The sequence below is a fragment of the Brachyistius frenatus genome, unplaced genomic scaffold (assembly GCF_029030835.1).
Source record: "Brachyistius frenatus isolate BFR_SWC_R1_liver_20210118 unplaced genomic scaffold, ASM2903083v1 Contig_19, whole genome shotgun sequence".
Lineage (NCBI taxonomy): Eukaryota > Metazoa > Chordata > Actinopteri > Embiotocidae > Brachyistius > Brachyistius frenatus.
The window spans coordinates 4,698,501-4,716,397 of record NW_027210618.1 but is presented as its reverse complement, the minus strand read 5'-3'; the positions used below and the strand labels follow the sequence as shown (position 1 = coordinate 4,716,397).

Genomic DNA, 17,897 nt, shown 5'->3' with positions numbered 1-17,897 from the left:
GAAACATACAAAGCTGTTTTTTGGTTTTGTTTTTAGAAAGGAGGGGCTTTGAGGCTTCTTTTTATTTGGCATGAGATTAGTTTGGGCGGCGTGAGAGCCTGAGACAGACTGAAACAGGTGTCTCACACCAAAACTGTGAGAGTTAGCAACTTTGCTGGTATTTGCAAAACAACAAAAAAATACTCGTACATCACTGTTACATGTCTTTGCACATTTTTAAGTGGGTGTATGGAAATCCTGGAGCTACCTTGTATCACGTGTATCACATAGACTACATCACTGGGTTAAACAAACAGATGTAGTAAACTAAAAAGGAGGGCTGAGATATCTCCATTAAAGATGATGGCCATGAGGCAAAGATCCCAGTCAGTTTCCAAACCTTAAGTTAGCAAAACTGGACCTGAATAAGTTCGGGCAGTACATCATACTTTAGTACATCATTCAATATTTCAATTCTGTTCATAAAATGCTCACTTCAGCTTTATTTCCTTTCTCTTCCAAGACAGTTAAGTGAAGATTCTCATGATCTGCTGCTGTTGCAGACCAGCCATAAGGTAAAATGATGTTGTGTTCAGAGTTGCTCTATTATAACGTGCTGTCATCAGCTGACATGTGATACCTTTTGGCTCAGTAAACTTTAAAATGCCCCTCCTTTCACTCAAACGAAGGACATTTTACCCCTGAGTTTACCGGGTGAGTTTATCGTGATATCGAGGTTTACCAAAGCAATGAGTGAAGGAAACAGTACTTCTACTGTGGCCATCGGAATTAGAAGAACTGAGCACTCTTGCATGCAGAGAAAGGGAAACAGAGGAACAGACGGAGGGTAAATACCTGTAAATTGGAGCCCCACTGAGCTTTGCCCTCCAGCAGGGCATCCAAGACTCCACGGCTGGGCTCTCCGCTGCCCGGGTCATTCCCGCTCACTACGTAGTACGCAGCCCGCACTCTCTTGAAGAATTCCTGGTCCACGTTCTTGGCACTGCAGTGGTTGGGCACATAGGCCAGGTCAACATAGACAGGTGGTCCAGGGGGGACAGCAGAGCTAGTTTTCTGGGAGTTGTTACCTGGACGTGAGCAAGGACACAAACCAGCATTAGTATCATGGAATTACTTATTTACTGAAACTGCACTGCAGTAGCAAGAACTGAAGGAGCCGCCTTCATCAACTGAACAAATTATATTCTCTTCACAGATCTATTTATAGTCAATTATTGTGCAAAATAAGACCACAATGGACCGCTGCACTTTAAGAGAGTCTTGTGCTGTTTCCTGTTTCACAGCATCTATCTGTACAGTTTTTACTGACATTTTCAAATATAGTCTTTGTTATAGTGGCATATAGAAAGTAAATATTAAAATGCCGCATTTTTAATGTGATTACGTGATTACATCAACACCCCCCCGAAAACAAAAACACTGCAGTATATGTTAGTGCAGCTGGCTGTATTTCAAGCTTTAAGGCATTTATTTTCTGTCTGTGTCACTTGGATCTATGATCTTTATATCTGTCTTCATCATCCATTTATAAAACGATCTAATAAAAAGTATTTTATTTGTATCTCAAATACATTCCAATCTGCTGTTTTTTACAGATAATGTTTGAAGTTCATAAAAGTTAAATAACCAGTTCCAAAATGCATCTATTGATGTTCAGTCAACTTTGATTTCAGTTTTGTGTGTGCAGAGTTTGAATATTCCCTTAAAGATCTTTAAATTCTGAACATTCTGTACAGTGAAGGTCAAACAACCGGGAGCAATAAGGAATCATTAGTTTTCGTTTAAAGAAGAAGGTTAATTCGTGTTATGTTGTGTTGTAAATGAGAAGACGTTAACACACCTGAACTGCTCTTGATGCCGTTCACCAAGCCTTTCCCAGGGTTGAGGATCTCACTCCTTGAGCCTTGGGTCTCAGACAACTTGATCAGCCTCGAGCTTCTCTCCGTGTCCTTCCTCCTGAGGGAGGCTGATCGAGGCGAGGCGGAGTCCTTGGCCTGTTTCACTGGAGTAGAAGACCTCTTCCGGACTTCCCCCTTACGAGCAGGAGAGGCAGACTTGGGTTTGCCCTTTCTGAGGCCCTTGGTGGTCTTGTGCTCCTTCTTGAGAAGTTTCTCAGTGCTGTTGTGATCATTGAGAAGTGCCTCTGGATCTACCATGCACACGTCCGGGTGGGGAGGGTGGGGTAGAGGGTCTTTCATGGGGGTCGGAGGGGGGTCGTGAGCCTTCTGAGATGACCGGGGTGACGGAGGATGATGGCCCCCACCAGCTCCAGAGGCAGATAATTTGTCTACCGGCAGATGCTCAGCGTCTTCGTCAGAGTCCAGATTTCCCTCCGCCGTGATGGATGGACACTCCTCGGTTTCTGGAGGGACGTCAGAGTCGGACTGTGAAGGTAACGACTCGCTCACTGATGTCGGAGGTGTTTCCTCTCCAGCTAAGGTCACAGCCAAACCAGATGACATTGCACCAGTCAGCGGGTGTGGCCCCTGTCCAGCGTCTCCATGGTGACTCTGAGCGTGGTGGTGCCTCTGCCTGTGCGACCTCCTTTTCACAGAGTGTTGCTCTTGATCATCCTCGTCCCCTTCCTGTGAGCGGTCACTTTGGCCGTCCTCTTCGCCCTCGTCACTCGAGAGCTGATGAGGACTGGGGTTGATGAAGGATGGAGAAAGTTCTCCTTTGCGATGTTTATATTCACAGGAGGCGTAGCCTTGAGGGGAGGAGGGGGAGGAGGAGGTTGCACCGGTGTTCAAGTCAGAGGGACGATCAGTCTTTACATCTCCTTTGCTAGATGTTTCGGTGTGATAAGTATCTTTGGAGGAGGACAAAGAAGTACCGTGCATGCTGGCCATCCATTTCATCGCTTCCACATCTTCCTCCTTTTCTTCCTCATCATCGTCATCATCTTCATCATCATCACCGTAACCTGGAGGTGGGGCATTCGGGCAGTCGTCAGGCCTCTGTAGTAGCTCCCAATCAGATATACTGCTCTTTCTCCTTACCGCTAATCTCTCCAATGGCTTCTCCAACAAGCTTTTCTCCTCTGCTCCTTTGGCCTCTCCTTGTTTCCCGACTTCTACTTTTTCACTCAATTTGGGATCAGCTGTTGCTTTTTTCTCGTCTGAGCTGTCTTTACTGGTCTTTTCATCTGGTGTCTTTTCCTCGGTTTTCTGCTTGACTTCAGTGTCTTTCAGTGTCTCTTTCTTTTCATCTTTTTCACTTGTTGCTTTTTCTGACACCTTGGGATCTTCCTTCAAAGGTGCTTTCTCTTTACCCTCTTCTGTTTTAGGCAGGTCTGTTATGGCACATGAGGTTTTGGTCGATCCACTATCGCTCAGTGGAGTGACCGAGGCTGATTGTTGAGTTGATTCCATCCACACATCAGGTTTAGACACCACAGATGAAGAGGTGATGGTGACCATCTTTGATTCTGTGGCGTGTACGGTACTCTTCACCGTACATGACTCAGTTATTGAGGAAAAAGTATCTTTTTGCTCAGTCTCTTTGATTTTTTCACATTCAGTACGACATGGTAGGGTGCTGTCCTCCATTTCAAGTGTATCGGGGTCCTTGTCGTCCTCTGAACCTTGGGACCCCCTATCAGAGGAATCAGCCCTTTGGAGGGGAGACACATCAAAGTGAGCCTCTGATGTGGAGAAACTCTCTGACACCGTTACTGGTTCTGCACTTTGTAGAGATGTAATCTTAGTACTCGACTTCATATCTGTTTCTGGCTTTGCAGAACCACCTTGATCCTCAGACTGCTTGGCAGTGGTAGACAAGCTTGGAAATGATGGTTTGGGCTCATCCAACTGGCTGGGTGAAGACACCTTTGTTGTAGGTTTCGTTGTCACCTCCATGTACTCATCCCTCTGAATCCCTCCAAAGCATGAACTTGTAGACGCTGTCGTGGACGATGGTTCGGCTTTGGCTAAAGGTACAACAGAGCTTGATGTTGTGGAAGTTTCACCTTTGTCTCCCGACTGTTTGCTCAAAAGAGCAGACGTTGAGGCTGACGATGAGTAACTGTATGATGTGGAGGAATATGTTGAAGTACAGTATGTTAAGGTGGTGTACGAACAAGCTGATGAGGACGTTTCCTCTTGTTTTGTGGTCATATCTGGGGTCTGCGTCTCATCTAGACTTTCTTCTTGCAAGTCTCTTTGGCTGAAATATTTATCTTCGCTTAGCTTGGATGGCTGGGAGGCCTTAGAGAGCACAAGTGTTTCCTTCTTATCCTCCTTCACTCCTACTTGGCTGTCCTCACTGTAAAAGTGCTCAGAAAAACCTCCAGATCTGCTCTGTCCTATATCGGCATAGCTACCTGTTAGCGGAGGTGAGGGACTCGATGAAGGCTTGGACGTAGACTCTGAATAATCAGGTTGCAAAGAGCTGCCTGTCAAGCTGCTTCTGGCCGTTGCTTGACAAGTTTCCTTTGTCAAAAAGCTTGACTCTGGTGATGGAGACACTTTGTCTTCATCTTCTTTTTTTGACTCTTCGGGTGAGGGAAGATCCTCTGCCGATGACAACCTCCTCTTTGTGCTTGGTTTAGGATACAAATGCTGTTTGTCTGTGTCCTCTACTTTCTTCATTTCAGGATGTTTTGAGGCATCTGGTGGAGTTGTTTTGCCTGCATCGTCAAACTTTGTCTCAGGAGGTTTGGATTTGGTTGTATCAACAATTGCATCCTCCTGTTTGAGTGGTTTTGTTTCAGGTGTTTTCTTACTCACATCCTGCTTGTCTGTCTCTGTGACTTTAAAAGCTGCGGCATCGTCAGGTGTAGGTTTACAGATCGTTTCCTCTTGAAGGAAGCTGGATTCAGGCAGCTGAGCCTTTTTATTTGAGTCCTCTGCCTCTGCTGACCTGGCACTGTCATCAGAGCCACGCCTGCACATTTCTTTCTCAGACTGTTCTCTGGCACCCTTCTCCATATCTACATCGCTGGAATCCTCCTCTTCTTCCTCCTCCTCCTCCTCATCTTCATCTTCTTCATCGTCAACATTAAAATCTTCCCCCTCAACAAGTAACCTTTTATCTATCAGGCTCTCTTTTCCTTCTGGAAAACTTAGAGAGCTGCTAATTTGGCTGTTTTCAAATGCCAAAACATTGTCATCTATTTCCTGTCCTATAAATGAGGCTGCAGCGGCGGTCCTTGAATCACTCGATGTTTCTTCTCCCTCTGACTGTTGAGGTAAAATGTCTTTTTCTGCAGGTGAGTGCCGACCGGACGGAGAGCCCTCCCGTTTGTGACCAGAGGAATCCATTTTGTCTTTGACTGACTCAGCAGATTTCTCGGTCTCTTTTTCTGTCGTTTCCCTCTCTGTGAATCCTCCGAAAGCTCCACCAGTAACCAACGCTTGGTCTGACTGGCTCCATGAGGGAGAAGGTATTTCTTGTCTTAATGATACATCTGCAGACTGAATGGCAGCACTGGCAGAAACTGCATCGCTGTCTCCTGTTGCCTGTGTTTGAAATGCTGCTGGAGCACCCTCCTTCATATCTTCTTTCTCTTTCTCAGATTTCTCAGGTTTGTCCTCTTTGGGACTGAAGGAATAAGACTCAGCAGCTTGGGACATTTTGTTGTCCTGCATGTCTACGGATGAACCGCTCTTTTCAACATAAGGTATATCTGCTCTTTCTTCTCGCACACTCTCTTCCTCTTGGCCTTTTTCTCTGTCTTCAGATTTAGGGGAAGTGCTTCGACTGTGGTGGCTGCTTCTTTCACTCTCTGTGAGGGACACTGGGCTGTAGTCGACTCTACTGAAGGACAGAGGTTCTTCTTTGTACTGATCATCCAGGAGGAACATGGCTGCTCCAGCTTCTGTCTGACTTGTTCTTCTGTTATCATCAATGCAGATATCAGAGGCGTGATCAAAACCTAGAGAAACCTCACTCTCTTCTCTGGAGTCCGAATCGTGATCTATAGGAATGGGTTTTTCATACGGATCATACTTGGATGCACCGAAGGTTTGCTTCTCGTCTCCGAGGCTTCCAGCGACAGCCTCCTTCTCTGGGCTTGTTTTTTCACTGCTCTCCTTTTTTGAAGAGTCGGTAATGTGCCGGACATCCTGCGAATCTTTGTCCAACATAAAGTAAGAACAAGGCTGCGATAACCCCGGAGAAGCCACCTCTCTTTCTCCTTCCATCTCCCTCTCTGCTTCCTTTTCAGGTTTGTCGTCCAGCTTTGTCTTTTCTGTAGCGCTGACTCCTGAGCTCATCTGAGACAATATCTGTTTTTCTTGATGGGGAGTTTCCTCCACACTTGACTGGCTTTCAGTGCTCGAAAGTGTGCAGCTCATGGGTTGGCTGTCAGTGCTCGATACTGTTGACAGGACTGGCTTTTTCTCAGCTGACGTTGGTTCTGCTTTGGCAGCTGGGACACAAGAAGCCGTTTCTTGTTTCGAACTGAAGGTAGTATCCTCCTTTGAAGTGACGACATCAAAGGAGGGCTCTGGCTTTGCAAGTGGTGCAGGTGGGGCGTCTGTTTTCACAGCATCTTTGTTTCCTTCAGGTGAAATCCTGGACTCTTCTTTTCCAAACTCTTTGACGTCTTCATCCATGGAGGGCTCCTGCATTGTAAGTGTAGGTATGATCACGGTGGGCTGTTGCGCTGCAGCTGGTTTAGTTTGATCACTCGTCTGTGGAGTTTGGGCTGAAAACAAACCTGCAGCAGAGACGTCGTGGTCAGATTTTCTCGGCTCCACAGACAAAGGCCTGGAACTGGCTCCTCCCATACATATGTCCTCCTCTTCCTCGTCTTCTCTGTCTTCATCTGACGACTGAACCACAAATGCAGGTTTGTATTCTGACTTTAACACTGCTTCTCCGGATATTGTCTGTTCAGGTTGTTTAATGGCTTTGTCCAGGTCTTTCTCCTGTAATTCCTCTTTCTCCCATTTCTCCTCTCTGGTGTGCTCGGCATCTGTGGAGTCACACTTTTCTTTCTCATCTGTCTTGGTGTCAGCAGCATCCTTTTCTTTAATTGTCGATTCATCCCGTGTCGGTTTTGCCTTGTCATCTTTGATGTCTTCATAGGTGTATTCTTTTTCTTTTTCTTGTTCTTTTTCCATTTTCTGTTCTTTGCTCAGTTCAGCAACATGTGCATCATCTTTTTCTTTTTCCATCTTCTCTTCCTGAGTAATTATGACCTTTGATTCTTTATCTTGTTCTTTCTTCTCCTGCTGGATGTGGCTGGTAGATACACAAATGTCACCTTTCACTGTTTTCAGGTCTTCAGCACTTGATGTTGTCGCAGAAGAGTCTTGATGAATTTCTGCTGATGTACCGCCAAAAGTTTCCATGTCTTTCTGAGCTCCGGAAAGCCTATCATAGGTTTCTTTATGTATGTGCTTATCACTGACCTCAAAAATATCATCCTTTTTAGTCTTCTCCTCTTCCACAGTCTGAGCCTGCGGAAGATCTACCTCTTTTTTATCATCTTTCTTGGATTCAGACTCTAAAGGATAATCTTCTTTCCCTTTTTTCTCTTCTTTGATGCTAAATGTTGGAGTGTCCACAGTCTCCTTCTCCATCTCCTGTTTGATAAACTCTGCCTCACTGCTGCTCTGTTTGACTGCATCTTTAATTTCCTCCTTGATGGTTTCAACTTTAGATGGCTCTTTCTCTTTAGTGTCCATGGGGAGCTCTACACCAGCCTCTCTTTCTTTTTCCGTGTCACCCTTCTCAGTTTCTTTAACCTTTATTTCCCCCAAAAGGAGTTTGTGGTCATCGATGTCACTCTTCTCCTGCTCCGCCTGTTCTGATATTTGTTTTTCAGAAATATCACCTTTGTCCACCTCTTTTTTAACCTTCATTTCTTTATCAGAAGTTTCTTCTTTTGGTGTTTCTTTTGCCTCCTCTTTGATGAGTTTTACATCTGATGTAACATCTTTCTCCTCATCTGTGAGGGACTTAACACCAGCAGCATCTTTGGTTTCCTCCTCTTTGGAGGGTTGTAAATCACAAATCCCATCCTTCATTGCTACAGTATCTTTTTCCTCCTTGATGGGTTTGATAGCAACACTATGATCCTCAATTGTCGTTTCTTCTTCCTTGGACAGTTTGACGGGGAGTTTCTTCTCCTCATCGACTGTCTTTTCCTTTTCTTCTTCTGTCGTTGCTTTGATGGTACAAATATCTTTACTGATTTCTTCCTCTTGTTCGTCCATCGTGGTGGCTGTTGCAGCAGAGATGATATCCTTCGTAGTTGTTACATCCTGGGATGTTTTGACTGCTGGAATATCTTCGCTCATCATTACATCCTCTTCCTCCGTCTTCGCTAGTTTGACAGCAGAAGTGACATCTTTACTTGTGTCTTGCTCCTTTTCTCCTTTCACAGCTGGTTTGACGGTTTGAAGTGTTTGTTTTGCTTCTGCTTTGGTGGGTGTGACAGAGAAATCATCGTCTTTACATACGATTACATACTCTTCCTCCGTCTTGGTAAGTTTAATGGCAGCAGAATCGTCTTTAGGTTTCTCTTGTTCCTTTTCTTCTTCAGCTGTTGGTTTAACAACAGAGATTTCCTCCTTACTTGGCAGTTTATCTTCTGCTTCTGCCGTGGTGAGTTTAATAGCAGCAGTAGTATCTTTAGCTACGTCTTCCTTCTTGTCCTCCCCTGTAGTCCTATCTTCATCCTGTTCCTTGGATGTTTTAGGATCAGTTCTATCTCTTTTACTTGTGTCCTTCTCCGTTTCATTCTCTGTGATTGACTTAGCCACAAAAATCTCATCTTTACTTCCTGGTTCATCCTTTCCCTCCACCTTGGTGAGGCTGATGGTTGAGAAAACATCTTTACAAATCTCTTGCCCCTTTTCTTCTTTTATGGTAATGGCAGATTCATCTTTCTTTCTTATAATATCTTCTTCTTTGGTCAGTTTAGCGACAGTGATATCACCCATCTCCTTCTCCTCTTCCCTCTGCTCATCTGTAAAAGGCTTGGTAGCAGAAGCATCTATCTTTCCTAACTCTTCTTCCTCTTTCTTACTTTCGATGACTTTGATATCAGATTTTTCTGTCTCCTTTTTCTCTTCCTCCTCCTGAGTAGGCTCACTGATGGGCATATCACCTTTCTTTGCCTCTTTCTCCATCTCCTCCTTAACAGACTTCATATCTGAAGGGTGAACCTTTTCACTGTCTTTCTCTTGAGTTTTTATAGAGCTTATATCCAAAGCATCACTCTTTTCTGTCTCTTTACTCTCCTCCTCTTTTAAAATCTTACTTTCAGACACGTCATCCTTCTTAAGCTCTGTCTCTTTGACCTCACCTTTAGTTTTGAGGTCACCATCATCTTGTGTTTCATCTTTGATTTGTTTGGCGTCAGAAAGGACAATTTCTATCTCAGTGTCTTTAGTGGTTTTGACCACTGGAGCGTGATCTTTTTCGGGCTCTTTGTCTTCATCTTTAATGGGGCTATCAACAGTGATGGTATCCTTTGCTATTTCTTCTTTGACAGCTTTAATATCTAAAGTATCATCTTTTACAGCGTCTTTCTCTGCTTTCTCATCCATGATGGACTTCTTGGCAGAAACGTCTTCCTGGATGACAGATTTCTGTTTCTCTTCTTCCTGGATGACAGATTTCTGTTTCTCTTCTTCATGGATGACAGATTTCTGTTTCTCTTCATCCTTGATTTGTTTGGCATCTTTGCTGTCGTCCTTGTCTTTCTCTGGTTCTGCTTTGACGGTTTTAACAGCAGCTGTATCATCATGATCATCATCATCTTTCTTTTCATCATCATCATCATCTAGGAAACCACTCCCCCTCTCTGGAAATGTACCTGGTACAGGCACTTTAGGTTCTTTCAACCCATCATCAGTGTGTGCATCATGTTGGCCAGATGAGATGAGGGAAACTTCTGTTAAAGATGCAGCAGCAGCCGGGATTGTTTCTACCTGTTTTCCTTCATCTTTCAGAACAGATGTTGTGTCTTTTTCTGTCTCTATAATCACTGGAATCTCTTTCGTGTCCTGTTTCGGTATTTTGTCCAAAGATTTTGCAGCTTCTATTTCATCTTGATCTCCTTTCTGTCTGTCAACATCTTTCAGTGTTTCTGTTTCTGCCTCATCTTTCTTTTTAGTTTTGTCGTCAGCTGTGGTGCCTACATCTAGAAGCTCCACTTGCTTTTGCAGCTCCGGATCGGGGAAGACCTTTGTCTTGTCTTCCACTGGTGAATGACGAGGAGAGTGAGCTGCACTCGAGGGTCCAGACTGTGGAGGGGAAGCCATTTTCACAGTGATGTCATCTGGACTGAAGCAACGCTCTTCACTCTCTGAAGTTACGGAGTCTGATCCAAACGGTCTCGTAGGCACAACAGACGAAACATCTTTAGGTGCAACTGTGTCAATATTTTCCTCTTCAACTGGTAGGTGGACTGGTTTGATGTCATATACAGACATTTCAGGAGACTGTGAGCTGGCAAGCTTTTCAATGTCTTTCTCTTTACCCTGTAACAGTTGGGATGAAGCATAGCCCTCTTGGAGTTTATCAAGTGAAATTTCAATATTAGGAGTTTGGTCTTCCTCTTCTTCTTCTTCCTCCTCCTCCTCTTCAGGGGCATCGGGGACCTTAGCCGCTGTTTTCACTTCTGTAATAGGAAGCTGTAAATCATCAGATGGAGACTTGGATTGTTTGTCATCTTCTAAAGAAGGTGGTGAGAGAGTTCCTGCAGAAAGGGGCTCCTCTTTGCCTTGGCTGGCGTCAGGTTGGGGTGACTGGAGAACCGGGGTTTTGGGTGGTTCCTCGGCTGGAGGTGCTGCAACAGATGCCACAGATTGATCTTCAGCGATAGACTCGGGGAAGGAAGATATTTTGTCGTACTCTGTGATGGATGTTGCAGAGGAAACATGCTCTTCTTCTGCCAGGGGAGCAGTGATGATGTTGGTGAACACAGATACTTGCTCTTGCACACCTGGGATAAAACCTTTATCAGTCATAGCAGCAGCTTGCATCTCCCTCATGCCATGGATGTTTACGAAGGAGCCCGTCTGATCCGGAACAGAGATGTCGTAGGTACCGACGTCGTATTGAAGGTGAGGTATCCTCTCCTCTGCCTCCTCGTGAATCTCCTCGTCAGAGATGGTCTGCTCTGTCTCAGAGTAGCCAGGAATGGTCTCGTCTTGGATGTAGGAGATGTGCTCAGCTGCAGCAGTACCTTGAGCTACTGAGGTGATGGGAGCAGTGGCCCCACCCACATGTGACAGGTAGCCCTCCTCCTCCTCTTCTTCTTCGTCTTTGGCTGCAGTCAGAATTTCAGTGGTTTTGCGCTCAACTTCATCCTCAGGCTTGACTTTGATTTCTTCATCTGCTATTGCATCTAAATCTTCTACCTCCTCCAATTCAGCTTTCTCCTCGTCTTCCTCCTCCTCCTCTTCCTCCTCTTTCTCGTCCTTGGATGGAGTCATTTGTAGGTCCTCTTTTGTTCCAACCTTAGCTGAGAGATTTTCTGATTTCTCCATTTCTTCTATCTCATGTTTCCTGTCGAGCCCATCGTCCTTTGCCTCCTTCCATTTTGATTCATCTTCATCTTCCCCTATTCCCATGTCCTCTTCCTCCTCCTCCTTTTGTACTTTATTTTCAGCAGCTGGAGCCTCTTCCTCCTCCTCTTCCTCCTCCTCATCCTGAGTTGCTGCTCCCTCATCCTCAAACTTTTGAGCCTCCTCCATTTCTCTCTCTCGTGTTGACTCTTTGTCTTTGTCTTCAGTTTCAGTTTCAGTTTTTACTTCTGGAACTGCTTCCTCCTTTTCAGGGGACTTTGTTCCAGATGGGACTTCAGAAATGTCTTCTTGTGCTTCCTTTTTCTCTTGAATAAGGCTTTCTGCTGTTGGCTCGGATGAAACCTCATTACTGTCTGATACAGCTACAACTGCAGCTTTGTCCAGCTCTTCAAATTCCTTGGTGAGGTCCTCAGGTGTTGAGGGAGCAGAGGTGCCCGCGACAGCTCCGTTCTGGATCGGTTCAGGTTGAATAACTTGAGCTTTTGGCTCCTCTGCTTTGGGTTGAGCAGGTTCAGCCTTTGCTGCTTTGCTTTTTCCAGTTTTGGCTTTACTTGACACTTTTGCTTTGTGTAATGTCTTTCTTACTTCTGGCGTGAGTGGTTTCAGGTCAGGCTTTGTAATCTTTCTCAGCTCAGGTTTGGATGTGTCCTTCTTCTTGTCCTCTTTGGACTTGGCATCTTTCTTCTCATCTTTTTTAGCTGAGTCATCTTTCTTTACTCTCTTGATCTCTTTCTTTTCCTTGTCCTTTTTCTCATCCATTTTTGATACCCTTTCCTTAGAATGCTTTTTTAATGATTTTTCTTTCAAGAGTTTTTTCTTTTCTGGCATTTCAGTTTTTGATTTTATGGTCTTGGTTGGCTTTTTCTCCTCTTTTTTCTCTGATATATTTTCCTTCACAGAGTCACTCTTTGCCTCTGTGATAGCAGACACTTCATCTTGTCCTTCAGTTTCTTTCTTTGAGGCCTTTGCTGTTGTCTTGGGGGACGATTTGAGACTCTCTTTGCTGTCTGTTCTTTGTTTCAACTTGGTTTGTTTAATACCAGACGGAGGAGCTCCTGAGGCAATGTCCTTTTGTGTGGCTACGGGATAGCGCAGGAAGTCAAGGTGCTTTAATTTTTCCAGGCCCTCTAGGATCTTGTTTTGTGGTGCATTCCCAGGGAACAGCACTCTAACGATCTTTTCTGCAGGGTTGGCAGGAAGCCAGACAACTAAGGCTGTAACTGATGTCAGGTAGGGCACAGATATTTCTCCTTCCTTCCCGTTGGGCAGCACAATACCAGTTTTGGCCTTGCTATTGCCAGCCCACTTTTGCATTAAAAATTGCATCTCTTTACTGTCTTTGACAGGGTTGAGAATATACATGTCTAACCTGCCCACTCCCATCTTGTGGAAAAGTGTAATAGGCTCAATAGTGTTGCTGACCACTCGAAAGAGAGGCTCCGGCTTGATTCCTAGTTTGTTAAGATACTGTAAAGTAAGTGAGGCCTCTTCAATGCTGCGCTTCACTTTGAGATTCGATTCTGGCATACGTAGCTTCTCTGGTACGTTGAAAAACACGACACCGAGTTCAGGAGAAATCAGGTTCTTCATCCAGTCGTTGTAGTTGGTGGAGCCCTGTGACTGCTCCTCCTCCTGTTCTGCTATCTTCCTCTGAAGGAGCCCATTGATACCTGGGAGATTGTCAGCGCCGATGTGTGTGAGTAGAATTGAGTCGATGCGGTCCAAGTGACGGACCAGCTTCCAGAAGCAGGACTTTCGTTCAGAGCCTCCATCCACTAAGATGTTGAAGCCATTCACAGCAAAGAGAGCGGAGTCGCCTCGCCCGCCGGGAAAGATGTAGCAACATGGCTTGGACAGTTTCAGGAAGCCTCCAGAGGTGGGAGGCTCCAGGAGGTCAAAAGGTGAAGGGACGTCGACGGTTTCAGAGATATACTCTGTGAACTCTGTGACGCCCTCCATCTTGAGGAGAACAGACTCAGGGTTCAGTTTGTATTCCAGGAACTCCCGCAGGGTCTGCTGCTGTCCCAAGGAGCTCCAGCCCACCTCCCCGCGGCAGGACACAGTGAGTGTAGCCTGCTGCTTGGGGGCCGCTGTGCCAAGTAATTCACTGACCTGCAGGAAAGACACACCCAGATATATCGGAGTCAGTAATGTCATGCATTAAAGTGCATAATATTTGTGTCAAGGGAAGGCATTTAGTATTTTTTCAAGAACAAAATTATCAATTCAACTGGAAGGTCAAAAAAATTGGACACTGAGTACTCTCCATAGCTCTCATGTTTTGTGAATATTTCTGCAAATGTCCTTTGGTTTTCTATTTGCGCTGACTAATAAATTCTGAAAAATGTGTACTTATTGATTCATATTTTAAACCACACACATGCATTTGTGAAGGTGCAGTACAAAGGTTTTATCAGATTTGAAAGTGTAAGTAGTAGCAGATGACTCACCACAGGATCAGTAAAGATATGTGAGAAGGTGTTGGAGGTGAAAACCCCAGTTTGAAGGAGAAGGCCACCGTGATCTGAGCTCTGGCCACTCAAGACCAAAAGCTTGTGTCCTGCTGAGTCTGTGACTAGAGTCTGGATCTGGGACGCACACACACACACACACACACACACACACACACACACACACACACACACACACACACACACACACACACACACACACACACACACACACACACACACACACACACACACACACACACACACACACACACACACACACAGATAGAGGGAGAGAGGGACAGAGGACAGTTAAAGGAGAGACAACATCACCAAAGTAGAAAGAAAAATACCTGATTCACTGATAAAGAAAGATCCACTTTAACTGTGTCAAGGTGAACAAAATTTAACACAATAATATTAAATCTTATGACTCAGGAAGAAAGTGATATAAAAAAAAGTAAGGGTCAAACCTAAAATTTTTGATAGCAACTGTGTGTGTTTGTAACAACATGTATTAGAAACTGTCAACTACCAAAAGCTGGGGAATTTGTATTCTTTGATCAGGCAATTTCTAACTTAATCATAGTTTTGGCAAATGTAGATCTTTCTATTTACATAAACATCTATGTTTAGGATCTTTAAATTTAACATTTAAAGGTCCCATATTTGACACTTTTCTTGTGTTTTATTTGCCACAAGAACATATTTAAGATATTTTAATTTTTCAGAGCCAAAAAACATCTCAGTGCAGTTTTACATCTTGATTAAGCTCTCTGGAGCTGCTTGGTGTCTGTGGTTTTAAGGTGCATTGGTATCTATAACTCTCGCTACCGATTGTCGGATTCTTTACAAAGTGACACACGCGCAGGCCAACCATAGGTTAGTAGGTCTGTCACGGAATGACTGCTCTATGTTTCATTCCACGTAAAAGGTTGGACAGTGGGCCGTGCTGAGGGTGGATGTACACGAGTGTAAGTTTGTGACATCACGAACTTAACGTAGTCCAAACATCTCATCCAAATAGCACAGTTGCTGAATGCAGGTTTTGACCCGTTGTATTATTCAGTATCTAGAACTGATATAAAAATCATAACAGCAATGTAAATCTTTATACAACAGGGGACCTTTAACATCTGAAAATAATGACTTCTTTAATAAAATAAAAGGGGTTTTCCTAAATAAAAAAATCTGTTTATTTTCCTGATATCTAGTGAAAGTGTGAGGGTTAACACCGCCTGAACTCACTCTAAGCATATTTTTACTTCCTCAGTGAATATGAACCAGCAGAGTGCAGCACCTAAGATAGTTGACCTTACCTCTAATACAACAGTGTCTTTTGAAGGGTTGACAAGCACCACAGTCTCTAGGACATCACTCCTGTGGTGGAGAGTCCTTTGTCCTATAAGAGAAGATGATAAAACATAACGTTAACATACTTCTATGGAGTAGATTTAAAGCCTCTCTACTGAGGCCTGAAGGTTGGATGAGGTAAACACTGATGCCAGACTTTCAGCCGGCTGGCCTGAAGACATCCTGCTGGACAGCATCCAGACCTGATTTGGAAAACCTCTTTGAGTCAGGGAGATTTACTATACTGCAGTCTGCATCGTATGTGGGGCAATCCCTATATAAAGACAGTCAACCCACTTGTGCATCAACGCAAGAACAAAAGTTGGAATTGGAAATAGGTCACTGATGTCTGTTGGGTGAAGTTTAAAATTAAAACCATGAGCACAACACAGTAGTTGAGACCAATATTTATATTTTGGGTATCAAAAATACTTGACTAGACCGAAACGTACCATTTGTTCTTGTGTTAGAGGTTGGAAAGTAGTCTATCTTTAACGTGTGAAACCACTAATGCTTGGTAGTACACATACAACAAAGAAAATATAACAAAATGTATTTGAAGCACATTTCCATAAATCTTTATGGCTGTCTGATGTATTCAATATATCAGCACTTCATTTATTTCAGAGGCGATGTAAAGCTTTTAATTCCCTTTTGTTTCAGCACAGATTAGTTAGAGGTCTAATAATAGGAGGAGCTCAGTGACTCCACCGGGATGTCAGTGCATCCCCTGAGTTTGCGGTGCTATGCTATCTTTTTGCAGTCTTGAGTGTCAACATGTGCTTTCCATGAAGCGGCTCTGATGGAAGTCATTCTGTGCCTCAGATACTGTGGTGAGTAAAGAACTGAGACACTATTAAAGCATAAAGGAGGATTATCAGTTAAAACGCAGACGAGTTTGAATGAAATTGAGAAAAAAGATTTTACACGTTAAAGTAAAAACTTATTCCACTTATATACCAATGAAGTAATCAGTGTGGCACTTATAAGTCTAGACAATCTGTGAGTCAGAGGAAGAAGCACTCAGTAAGGAGCTGTTCTATTACAGATGATAATCACAGCTACATTATCTGCTGTCAGCTGATCTACTTTCTTATTCTTTATTGATCTAAATGGTACTAACATTTTAACACTAATTAAAACAACCCAAGCCGCATGGAATCATTACATATTCTGCCACATTTTCCTCTTATCTTACCGTCATCTATGACATTTTCATATAAACAAATGTCAGGAGTTTTTTCCTCCTATCTTTGTGGCTGTTCTGGTTGCTATTTTTTGGTTGGGAAACTAACCCACCTCAGAGCAAAAGCTACATTTCAAATTGTCTGTGGTAACAGTGGTTTAAGCAGAATTAATGGATTAAAAAAACTAAACTAAAAACTCCCTTAATATATCAAATAGAGCTCCCAGAGATCTGGAACTGCAGTGCTTCGAGCTTGATGCTAACATCAACATGCCAACATGCTCATGATCATGTTAAGCAGGTACATTTACCATGAAAGTCTCTGAGTTTGAGATATGCCAGATGAGTGACTGGACTACATGTTTTAATCTAAACTTCAAAACCACTGAGTCACTATAGCCTAAACCTGAACTTTTTATCTCAACTTAGTTTTGCTTTGACTTTCTGCTCTTTAAATTTTAGGTTTAAAATGTTTATATTTGCAACTGCATTGCAGGGAATTAAATCTCTTACTTTACTGTGGTTTTTATTCCTCTCTGTATTCTGTTTTATTGTATTATTTTAGTCATATTGATACCTGTTTTTTGGGTTGTTTTTTTTAACATTGCTTTCTGTTTTTCTAATAACTTGTCAAATGTCTTTTTATAATGTATTTTGAAATGCCATCTTTTTAGCATTTGCCTGCCTATTAGGTAGGGGCGGTGCAGACAGACAGGGAATGACATGCAGCAAACGTCCGGTAGGCCAGGAGTCAAACAGGGGAGAGGGCTGACAATATTTGGGCCCATTTATTATGTGCCCAAAAAACACTTAGCTATCAGGTCACCTATGTTGTTTAAAGTTGATATATGAATAAACTGGCCTTGGGTTTGGATTTAGTATTTCTTAAATATTGATTCAATTAATCTTTATATTTATGTTGTTGTTTTTTTAGCGCCTTTTCAAGCACTTTGCATTGTAATAAGTATGAGCAGCAGAGTGCCACCATCATTCAGAGACCTGAGGTATCAATACTACCACAGTAAAAGACTACTTTGATCAAGAGATGCCAAAAACTGTAAACAAGAACCTCTTGAATGTTGTTGATTGATTTTACATATTGAAGGAGTGAAAACTGAGCAATTGGTTGAAAACATTTTGATTGAATCAATGTTAACATGGCCTCTGAAATGAATTAATATTCACATTGCAACAATATATACTTAATACATATCAAGGAAACCTCCTGAGATTAACTGAAGCAAACCAGGCTCCCACTGTTGATGTTTCCACAGCAACACATTGACAGCCATATGTTCCCCCACACCCACCCCCTACAAACACACTGAAGCCCCCATCACTTATGTGAGACAGAAAGCAATGTTTTTAAATCCGCTGGCCGCTGCATGGAGCGAGTGATGAGAGGTTGATGGCTGAAGA

At 43.4% G+C, this 17,897-nt stretch overlaps 1 protein-coding gene across 2 annotated transcripts in view; it reads right to left on the bottom strand.

Moving 5' to 3' along the window:
• Window positions 1-17,897, bottom strand: part of map1ab (microtubule-associated protein 1Ab) — a 229,689-nt gene that overhangs the window by 162,497 nt on the left and 49,295 nt on the right. For both annotated transcript variants that reach the window (XR_011310785.1, XM_069695400.1), the window contains exons 3-6: window positions 15,259-15,341; window positions 13,940-14,077; window positions 1,841-13,601; window positions 835-1,067 (exon numbers count right to left, since the gene is read on the bottom strand). Coding sequence is in view for 1 of the 2 variants with exons in the window: in XM_069695400.1 (XP_069551501.1) it covers window positions 835-1,067; window positions 1,841-13,601; window positions 13,940-14,077; window positions 15,259-15,341 (12,215 nt within the window). In the remaining variant the exon portion in view is untranslated. The remainder of the gene's footprint in view (window positions 1-834; window positions 1,068-1,840; window positions 13,602-13,939; window positions 14,078-15,258; window positions 15,342-17,897) is intronic.